Source organism: Rattus norvegicus, chromosome 1 (genome assembly GCF_036323735.1).
Source record: "Rattus norvegicus strain BN/NHsdMcwi chromosome 1, GRCr8, whole genome shotgun sequence".
Lineage (NCBI taxonomy): Eukaryota > Metazoa > Chordata > Mammalia > Rodentia > Muridae > Rattus > Rattus norvegicus.
In genome coordinates, this window is record NC_086019.1 from 63235307 (window position 1) to 63246603 (window position 11297).

The 11297-nt window shown below is 44.7% G+C and overlaps 1 protein-coding gene across 1 annotated transcript; it reads right to left on the bottom strand.

Moving 5' to 3' along the window:
* Positions 1–5776: 5776 nt before the first annotated feature.
* Positions 5777–10229, bottom strand: LOC134485089 (sperm motility kinase Y-like). The gene is made up of 2 exons (XM_063280888.1): positions 7018–10229; positions 5777–6857 (listed from the first exon to the last, which is right to left on the bottom strand). The coding sequence occupies exon 1, from the start codon at positions 8381–8383 to the stop codon at positions 7061–7063; it is 1323 nt and encodes a 440-aa protein (XP_063136958.1). The 5' UTR covers positions 8384–10229; the 3' UTR covers positions 5777–6857; positions 7018–7060.
* Between the last annotated feature and the right edge of the window lie 1068 nt (positions 10230–11297).

The following is an 11297-nucleotide window of genomic DNA, read 5'->3' on the forward strand; positions in this document are numbered from 1 at the left end:
ATTTACTGGTCCTTTGTGCTGGGAGTCTTCACTCTCTTCTATACCTATTGTCCTTAGGTTTGATCTTCTCATTGAGTCCTGGACCAATGTTTTGGACCAGTAGCTTTTTCCGCTTTACATTATCTTTGACAGTTGAGTCAATGATTTCTATGGAATCTTCTGCTCCTGAGATTCTCTCTTCCATCTCTTGTATTCTGTTGGTGAAGCTCGTATCTACAGCTCCTTGTCTCTTCTTTTGGTTTTCTATATCCAGGGTTGTTTCCATGTGTTGTTTCTTGATTGCGTCTATTTCCATTTCTAATTCCTTCAACTGATTGATTGTGTTTTCCTGGAATTCTTTCAGGGATTTTTGTGACTCCTCTCTATGGGTTTCTACTTGTTTATTTATGTTTTCCTGGAATTCTTTCAGGGATTTTTGCGATTCCTCTCTGTAGGCTTCTACTTGTTTATTAATGTTTTCCTGTGTTTCTCTAAGGGAGTTCTTCACGTCTTACTTGAAGTCCTCCAGCATCATGATCAAATATGATTTTGAAACTAGATCTTGCTTTTCTGGTGTGTTTGGATATTCCATGTTTGTTTTGATGGGAGAATTGGGCTCCGATGGTGCCATGTAGTCTTGGTTTCTTTTGCTTGGGTTCCTGCGCTTGCCTCTCGCCATCAGATTATCTCTAGTGTTACTTTGTTCTGCTATTTCTGACAGTGGCTAGACTGTCCTATAAGCCTGTGTGTCAGGAGTGCTGTAGACCTGTTTTCCTGTTTTCTTTCAGCCAGTTATGGGGACAGAGTGTTCTGCCTTCGGGCGTGTAGTTTTTCCTATCTATAGGTCTTCAGCTGTTCCTGTGGGCCTGTGTCTGGAGTTCACCAGGCAGGTCACTTGCAGCAGAAAAGTTGGTCTTACCTGTGGTCCTGGGGCTCAAGTTTGCTCGTGGGGTGTTGCTTATGAGCTCTCTGCGGCGGCAGCAACCAGGAAGATCTGCGCTGCCCTTTCCGGGAGCTTCCGTGCACCAGGGTTCCAGATGGAGTTTGGTGTTTTCCTCTGGCGTCAGAGATATGTGCAGGGAGCAGTCTCTTCTGGTTTCCCAGGAATGTCTGCCTCTCTGAAGGTTTAGCTCTCCCTCCCACAGGATTTGGGTGCAGAGAACTGTTTATCCCGTCTGTCCCTTCAGGTTCTGGTGGTGTCTCATACGCAGCGGTCCTGCTGCACCTGGGCCCTCCTCTGCGGGAACCCAGAGGCCTTAAACAGTTTCCTATTGGGCCAGGGAGGTGGGCAAGGGTGAGCAGTGTTGGTGGTCTCTTCTGCTCTGCAGCCTCAGGAGTGCCCACCTGACCAGGCAGTGAGGTCTCTCTCCCACGGGGTTTGGGAGCAGAGAGCTGCTGCGGGCCGGGATCCGCGGGTTTGGGACTCCCGGTAAACCCCGCAAGTGCCCAGTCCTAGAGGAATTTTTGCCTCTCTGTGTCCTGAGTTCACCAGGCAGGTCTCTTGCAGCAGAAAAGTTGGTCTTACCTGTGGTCCCGAGGCTCAAGTTTGCTCGTGTGGTGCTGCCTATGAGCTCTCCACGGTGGCAGCAACCAGGAAGATCTGCACCGCCCTTTCCGGGAGCTTCCGTGCACCAGGGTTACAGATGGTGTTTGGTGTTTTCCTCTGGCGTCAGAGATGTGTGCAGAGTGCAGTCTCTTCTGGTTTCCCAGGCGTATCTGCCTCTCTGAAGGTTTAGCTCTCCCTCCCACGGGATTTGGGTGCAGAGAACTGTTTATCTGGTCTGTCCCTTAAGGTTCTGGCGGTGTCTCAGACGCAGCGGTCCTGCTGCTCCTGGGCCCTCCTCTGCAGGAACCCAGAGGCCTTATACAGTTTCCTCTTGGGCCAGGGATGTGGGCTGTGGTGGGCAGTGTTGGTGGTCTCTTCTGCTCTGCAGCCTCAGGAGTGCCCACCTGACCAGGTGGTGAGGTCTCTCTCCCACAGGGTTCGGGAGCAGAGAGCTGTTGCGTTTCAGGATCCGCGGGTTTGGGACTCTCGGTAAACCCCGGAAGTGCCTGGTCCTAGAGGATTTTTGCCTCTCTGTGTCCTGAGTTCACCAGGCAGATCTCTTGCAGCAGAAAAGTTGGTCTTACCTGTGGTCCCGAGGCTCAAGTTTGCTCGTGGGGTGCTGCCTATGAGCTCTCCGCAGCGGCAGCAACCAGTGACGCTGCCTTTTTTCTTTTCTCCCTACACCCTTCTGGTGGCTCAGGTTGGACAACTAGGTGCCCATGACCAACTCCTCATTGTGGATGAATTTACTCTGGTTGGACTTTCTCAGGAAAGGTATGACTAATTGGTCACTTAAACGCGTCAACTAATTGGTTAGTTTTAGTGTACTGAAGTGATAGTTTGCATTTAATTTTGAAATTTGAATTCAAAAAGAAGTGATGTAAAAGCTCTTTGTGTTTACTCACCTTCACTATAACCCTAGTTCTTAGAGCACATGAATCTCATTTTGGGTTCACTCATAAGAATGTATATTAGTATAGAACATTTCATTAAATAATTATATAAATATGTACACATATACTTAGAGCTTGTAAAATCTTTAAATATCTTAATGTTTATGTTCTAGAATAGAATATATTTACCTGTTTTATAATTAATTCTCATAAGTGATGTGGACAGGACATAATCTTCTGAAAGTCTGGTTTATTTCCCCAAACAGCAACCAGGCTGAGGAACCTAAGCACAAGTATTCTGAACATAGACTCCTCTATGACAGTGAGCACTGTTTCTTTATATTTTCTTCCTAGGGCAGCAGAACTCATGACTACAACCAGTTCCATGGTTACACTGGAAGTTGCAAATCAAGGCATCCTCTCTCACTGCCTGTCCACCTGTCTTACCCAGCCATTGTCCTCCATGGTGCAGAGAGGTAAGAGCTAGTGACTCAAGCCAGGTTAGCCAACATATAGTAATCCTGTATTGAGATATGGCTCCTCCTAAAAGTTATCAAAATCTGGGGCTGGAAAGATGGTTCAGTATTTTACAACACCAGTGTTAGCTCACAACTGCCTAAAACTCTAATTTCAGGGGATTTGAAACCTTCTTTTAAGTTCTTTGGACACCAGTCAAGCATTCATGTGCACACATGCTGGGCAAACACTCATACACATAAATTATTTTTATAAAGTGAGACCCTAAAAGTCCCATGTAGTAGCTCCTACCACAGCTCTTGCTCAGCTTTTCAAGGAAGAAGTTAGTTGAGACTGAGTGCATGATGCTGAGAAATACTTCTGGATCATGATACAGATCAGATCTGATGGTACGGTTTACTAGATATATTCACAGTCTGTTAGGTGCAGTATTGTGAATCCTCTTCTGACCCTGACTCAGCTTTTATTTTTACTTTTTATTTTTTCAGTTTTATTTTTATTACGCTACTCAAGTAAATTAATACTAAATTAATGAATCTGGGAAAATGAGAATTAGTTTAAATGAGTAAATAAAATGTGAAATGTTTTTTATTGAAAGCATAGTGTCAAAATTATAGTTTTTAGCAGGGCATTTAAAATACATGCTTTTTAGAAAACCATTTATTTATTTCCTTTACAATCCTGTCTTCCCAGTAACCCACCATACAAATCTTCCCTCCATCACACTTTTCCTGAAATGGCAAAGCTTGTTTCGGGGTGTCAACGCCCATGAATGCTTTTTAAAAGATTGTAAAACAGATACCTGAGGAAAAAGTACGACTTTTATGCAGTTTTAAGCATCTGATTGTATACTTCTTTACATTTCACAAGAACAGACCCCTCTACCTAGACCTGAAGTTAGGAGCTAAATTTCAGGAGTGACAATGCCACAAACAGCATGCATCAGTGTATAGAAAAATCTTTTTATTCCTTGTAGACACAGGAACAGCTGGCTACTTGGCCAGTGAGCCATAAAGCAGTGTCAGGTCTGGTTATATAACCATTCCCCAGTTTTTGTTACCTCCTCTGTGAGGAAGAAACATGCATGAAATTTTGCTAATATCTCTGGTGAGTCCCTGAAGTAGTATAGCTTCCTCTTTTCTTTGCTCAGCCTCTTACCCCTTCCAAGGAAGAGCTTCAGGAAGTTTTACCTACTTGAGCTCCACTGAGTAGAGGCTGGCAAGGGTCTCTAGTGTGACAGTGATATGTGGATCCATAGGTCCTCAGTGGAATCTAGCACATGCAGCCAGGAGCACCTGAACTCTTCCTCCAAGTCAGTTGCCCCTGCTTCCACTCTGACCAAGAGTGGTCCTGGCCATTGGGAAACCCCAGCAGAGGTGCTGCCCACCCCTGTGACTGTCTCCCAGCCCATATGAACAGACCTCCCTCCACCACCTCCTCTACCACAGGTCCACTACACCAGATATTGGTGGCATTTCAGTGGATTTGCCACTCCCCCCTCCTTCTGCAAACAAGGCAGCATCCCAGTCTGCACAGGTGGCTGGGAAAAAAGAGTGAGGAGCAGCAGTGGTGGTCTGAGATATAGAAGGCCTGTCTGGACAAGGAAGCAGAGAGGAAGCACAGGGAGCAGGAGAGGAAAGGGCGACAGATGCACTCTCATTCCCTGAACTTGCTTCCTTCTCATCTTTGACCACACCGACCAAACCAGGAAAACCTTCCACACTGCAGAGGCCCCAAGAAACAGTCATTCTGGTGTTGTAGTCCCTGCAGCAGCCCCCCACTATTGAGCACAGGGATCTGCAGTTCATAACTATCAGAAAAGAGGTGCTGTCCTCTGGGGAGTCTGTCTCCAGACCCATAAAAATAAGATGTCAGGAAGAATCTGGAGAAGCAACAGCAAATGCACCTTGTGGATATGCTAAGCAAGGAGATCCATGAGTTGCAAAACAAGGGGGACGGTAGTGCAGAGGAGAGTGACTGCCTGTGGACGCTTATGCTGGAGTGGCAGTTCCAGAAGAGACTTCAGGCCATATTTCTTGCGTTTCTCCCAGGTTCATTTCATAAAACTGTTCAAGAAGCACAACATTTGATGTTTCCATAGTAGAAATTTATAACAACAATGTTTTTGCCCTTCTGGCCTTAGACAGTTCTACAGTGGTGTCTATGGTTAAGTGCCAGGCAGTGAGAACCCAGGAGTAACATTCAGAGGTACAAAGAATGACCAGCAGGTGAGGTGCTCCTGGAGCCCAGTGTCCTGAGTGCAGGTCCTCAACCTTACAGCTGCCCACTCCAGCTGTGCCTGGGATGGAGCCAGTGCTACCAACTTAGGAGGCATCTCAGGGAGTGTGCTTAGTATGTGCCCCATTGCTTCAGTGCATGACAAGGTTAATCTGCAGGAGTAGCAAGGATTTTAGCCAGCTCGCGTTCTGTATCTGAGGAAGAACATGTCTTTAAGAACATCAAGATGCTCACCTCTAGCACATATCAGCTTTATATATCAAAGATATCATAATAAAGCTGTTTAAAACATAAAAAGTTATAAGGTGGCTCAAGGGTAGTATTACTGACCCTGAGTATTATATCTAATTAAACACACACACACACACACATACACACACACACACATACACACACACACACACACACACACACACACAGAAAGAGCTACAAAAGTTGGAAAAATAAACGAATCTTAAAAATATATAAATAAATGTATAATTATTAAAATCTATATGAGAGTCAATGTTTATCACCCAGCATTGAGGAAGGGGCTTAGAGAAATGAATTATCCCCCTCCAACCTCAAAAAACATACGCACACACACAATCAATGACATGTGTAATTATACCAGGAAATACCCGTATTTTATAGAATGCCATGATCGAAAGTAAGAACCATCTTTTTTGTTAAGGGTTGCCAATACATTCTTTTTCCAAGGTGTGTGCAGCTGTGCCAGTCTTGTTCACTATGGGATGGAAGAGGTCCCTGACCTGTGAGCCTAGAGGTGAGCAGGGGATCTTTGCTCCCTTCTGAGACTGAGAAAGGCAGGATGCCCACTCAAGGGTCCATAGCAGGGAAGGTTTTCAAGCTATGACAGTGCTGGAAAAGCCTATACAAGGCACACAGTTAGCAGTGATGTGTTTGCAGGGAGTCCAAGGAACCAGCTTTGTACTGATGCAGGTGGGCAAGCATTTATCATCCACCTCCCACTATGACAGCAATGAGAGTATTGCTTAAGTTTTATTTCATAGATTTGATCCCTGACCAAAATACCAAAAACTGCACCCTTAATGATGTAGCAAATAGAATAGTGGATGCTAGGCCAGGAACCTATGATGCTTCTAATACCATTGTGTATTTCCGAGCAAGGAAGGAGAGGTATCAATGGACAGCAGTCTGTTTCCCCACGAGTACTATACCACTGAGTTAGTAGCCTTAGCCCTCCTCACCTCTAGAAAAAGGGTGTCACTAAGTTGTCCAAGCTGATCTTAAACTCATGATGTAGACCAGGCTAGCCTTGAAGTTCTGATCCCCCTACCTACTGTGTGTCTTGAGTGTCTGGTATTACAGGCCCGTTTATCTATGGATTAGTAGCCCATGGAAGAGTCCATGATCCCATGACCCTCTAGTTCTCACCCTGTGGAGATATTGGCCTAAGGGGGAGATGGAGTCCATCTGAAGGGATGGGTCAACAAGACAACTCTGTAGAGCGGGGAACTCATCATTCATATTGGGTCCCTGCTGGGAAGAGGAGAAATCAAGAGGAGGGAGGAGATTGGTGTTGGGGAATCCTCCTCTTCCTCATCTTTCTCCTCCTCCTCCTCCTTCTGCTGCTAATGCTGCTGGTGCTATTGCTGTTTCTCCTGTTGGTGCTGTAGCTTCTGCTGGTGTCTTTTCCTTGGCCATGTGTCTGAAATCACCTCCTGTTTATACTCAGGACATGACAGAATTTCAAGATGGCACTGTGAGAGAAAAAAAGTCAATTTATTCTAAGCAAAAATCTTATGCGGTAGAATACTTAGATTACCATTTGGAGCTTTGATTGCCTTATTATTTTATCAAATCTTCTCCAGAGGAAGGACCAGCATAGAACAAACTAGAAAGGACAAAGCACGAAGGTACCTGGGCTGTGCCTGCTGCTTGTTATCTGGACTCTCCCTGTGGCTCATTTCTGGGGTGAGATTCTGTTCTGCCCCAGGCGAGGTTTCTTTCTCCTTGGCAAGCAGCAACAAAGCTTTATCAGGGCATTTGCTATATTCCTGGTCCACCCCTTAAAACCTCTGTGCCGGACCCTGCTGGAGATGGGCTTATCCTCTAATGGGGCTCTGTGGGAGAGTAGATTATCTTCTTTTATTTCCTTGTTGCTACTCTTCTCACTGAAGATGCTTGTTGTTTGAATGTATGGGACACTCATGGCACATTTGTGATAGTGGTCCTGTGTAGGTGTCATCGGTAGTGGCCTGAGACGACCAGCCACAGTGGACCTTCTTCCTCCTTTTGTATGAACCTTCTGGCCATAATGAGATACGTGACCTTGGGAGAATGACACCTGCAAGGTGTCAAGGACTGGCAGGCTTCCACTCCTCTTTCTTTGTAATCTAAAAGCAGCAGCAGGATCAAGGCTAGGAAATGGGGCTGCAATGGGACTCACTTGCTGTGCCTGGGCTGTGCAGCCATACCCCGGGAGAGCCTGCTGTTGTAGGAAGCAATAAGTTGCCATTTCCTCATTATATTTTCTTTTTATTAGGGAGTATTTTATTACAGAGGCTTGAAATCCCATGCATTTCATCGCACCCAAAATTTCAGGGTCTGGCCTGAGGGGAAGCAGTTCTTCACAGCGAACTGTGAACCTCTTCCCGTGTTCTTTGAACCAGGCGTGTTTCATCACCTCGCTGGCTGTTGGTCTATACATTGGATTTACTGTTAGTAATTGACTAAGGAGGTTCTCCAGTTCTTCTGAAACCCCACAGGGGGCAGGATACACCCCTGCAACAACTTGTTTTTGTAATTCTTGGATGATCACAGAATCAAATGGGAGCTTTCCCACTACCATATAATACAAGACCACTCCTATTGTCCACATATCATTCTTTATCCCGTCATACAGAAGTCCAAGGAAGCGTTCCGGGAAACCAAAAGAATACGCACCGCAGTGCTGGTTTAGCATTTGTCCAGGTTGTGTTTCGGTGCTAAGCCCAAAGTCGATGACTTTGACCTTTTTGTTTTTATCAATCATTATATTGTCCACTTTCAGGTCTCGGTGAACAATCCCCTTTCCATGGCAGTAGCTCACTGCTGATAATATCTGTTCAAATATTTGCCAGGCCTCATCCTCCTCTATGTGCCCTGACTCTCTGATGTACTGGTAGAGTTGTTGGCCTTCCACCAGCTCCATTATGAGGTATATTCTAGTTTTGTTTTCAATGACTTGTAAGAGAGAAACAATGTTGGGGTGGTTGATCTTTCTCATTATGTTTGCTTCTGTCATGGCTGGCCGGAACCACTACTTGTTCTTTCGGAGAACTTTGATCGCCACTGGGGTTCCTGTGAGCCGGCGGTGGGCCAGGAGGACCTTGGCATGGCTTCCTTTTCCAATAGTCTTCAGTACTTTATATTGGGAATGAAAGGTTCCCTCCTGAGAGATACTGGGATCGGGACTAGAAGGTGGTAACTCCTCCTCAGTCTCTGTAGGCATTTTATCAGTACTAATGCTACCTAAAAATAACAAACAAATGGAATCAAATAATGAAAAAGATGGAGCAATTCAGGAACTAAAATTACACATGTGGAACCTAAAAGAAACAAATGAAACAAAAAGAAAAAAATAATAACAAAGAAAAGACTAGACTAGAAAAATAGAGTAAAATTATGAACAGGGGGAAATATGAAGAATCATAAGTAAAAGCCACACAAATAACCATCCCCAAAAGAGAAAGCCAAGAGCACACAAATACTAAATGTAATGATGAAAATAAAAATCGTTATACTACAATAGGATTGGGCGGCCAAAGCTGATCAATACTGTGAATGGATGTAGTTTGAAGAAAAAGGTCAGATGAAAGAAACGAGAGGAGAAAGAATTAGTATAAGACAAAACAAACAAATGTAAAAAGCCAACACTTAAGGGAAAACTCCATTGAATTTCAGGACCTAGTGATCCACAAAAATCCACAACTCTCCAGAGCAAAATACTGAAAATTAAAATTAACCAACCACAAGGAATGAGGCAGTTAAATATCAGTGAATAGTAAACCTTAAACAAAGGCCGAAGAGTCAAAGTGTCACAAAGGGCAAATTTGTATCAAGTCTAAGCCAATGATTGCTTGTACTCAATAAATGGAGAAACAGGAATAATGTAAAAGGATGAAACCGCAGGGCATTTAAAATGGAGATAGAGTTAATCATCCGACTGCAGAACCGTAAATAATCAAAGCAGTAATATAGCATGTGAGAACATAAAAACCACCACCAAAATGAATCCAGCAATCCATAATAAATAAATAAATAAATAAATAAATAAATAAATAAATAAATAAATAAAATAAAACCACAATAAGGAAATAGCCAGTGGTCTTGAGAATATATGGCCTAATTCTATCTCTTAAACACATAGAAAAAAAATCAATCCATAAATAAGCAGCCAGCAGTCTACGTAGGCCTTTAATCTGATATTATGGGGTTGGCATATCAAATTCCTGGGAGCCACTGGAGAGCCAAGACAGGTACTTGGGCAGCTGCAGGCCAGTGAGAGAGCCTGTCTTGAAAATGAGGTTGAGGACCTGCCTCAGGAACAGGAGCCAGGGTGACTTCTAGCCTCTACACTCTTTTGCACTGAGGTGCAGGTAATATAGATACAAGGGGCAAAAGGGGATGGGCACGTGCGTGCACACACAAACACACACACACACACACACACACACACACACACAGGCACACACACAGACAAACACCCAGGTTCATACAAAACACACTCACGTAGGAACAGGCACACACATACTTACACACAAGTAAACCTGGAAAAATGCACATCACAGACACACACACACACACACACACAGGGACACACACACACACAAAAGAAGTGGTACACACATACAAACATACACACAAACAAACCTGTAAACTCACACACTCCTACATATACTGACAAACACACAAGCGAAAGTGTACACACACTCACACACAGGCAAATCTGTCAGCACACACTCTCTTACACACACTGATACATACACATATACACAGTACAGTAAAATCCAATACAACCACACACAGCTCACAAGATACAACCAAGTCGCAGAGGGCTCCACTCCACACCTCCTCTCAAAGCACTCAAAGAAATCCAGGCCTGGCAACAGCTTAACATCTGTTGGCTGGGACGCCTCACAGTCGCTCCTCATTAGGTCACAATAGGACCTGTCATGACATGGTTGGGAAGGGCTTCAAGGCTCTGGCTTCTGTGGGCTATGGAGAGATTTAAGGCTTTTAGAAATCAAAGCCTGTAAGATGTTTACCTCTCCTCGGTTCTCTGTTTTGAATGTTTTCTATGCCTCCTGCTTCAAAGTCGTCATGTCTACACTCAGGGTGTCACTTTTTCATTGAATTCTGAATGATTAGCCTCAAAATGATGGTACACTGTTAAAAAAAAATAAAAAAAAAACAAAGCTGTGTTTCTAAACTGACCCATCAAGATGACACTGATTTCATAAATCCTCAGAAAGGCTCTAGGTTATCATCAAACACCTGAGACAAAGCTGCAGGGATAGGCAGAGCACTTGCCTCCCAAGGGTAAGGAATTGAGTTTCAATCCCCAAAACCCCCATCAATGTTGGATGCATCAGCAAAGCCCACAAGCTCAGCATCTGTGGAGTGGGGAGGGGTTGGGGCTTGAAGACAGGTGGTCTGACATGCAGGCGTGAGGACCTGTCAGAGGATGGCCTCTGACAGGACATGGGGTAGTGGTATGCATGGACACCTAGGCACATAAGGGGGTATGCATACACAGGCAGACACTTCCTATCACACAGAGGTTGGCATGATGTATAGAAAACCAAGTCCATCCTGAGTGTAGGGCTCACTTTAAATATTAAGGTCCAGTGATGGAAGAGGCATGTATGAGGACAAGGAGCCCTGTGCAACCTGGGGCCAGAAGGAACAGAGTGGCTATGCTGACACAGTTGAAATGAATTCTCAATCACAGTCTGTGACAGCCAGGTCACAGGACCCAGTCTGCTGTGTTATTTGTGAGCAGCCAGTGCAGCCAGAAGCTAACTATTGAGCACTGACTGGCCCAAGCCCAGAAAGGGTCTCTGTTTCTCAGATTGCTGGGGGCAGTGCAGTGTGTAGCGCTTTCCTTCTGAAGACTCTTCTGGGGTTTGGAGTCCCCTGTAGAGGACTCTCATGGC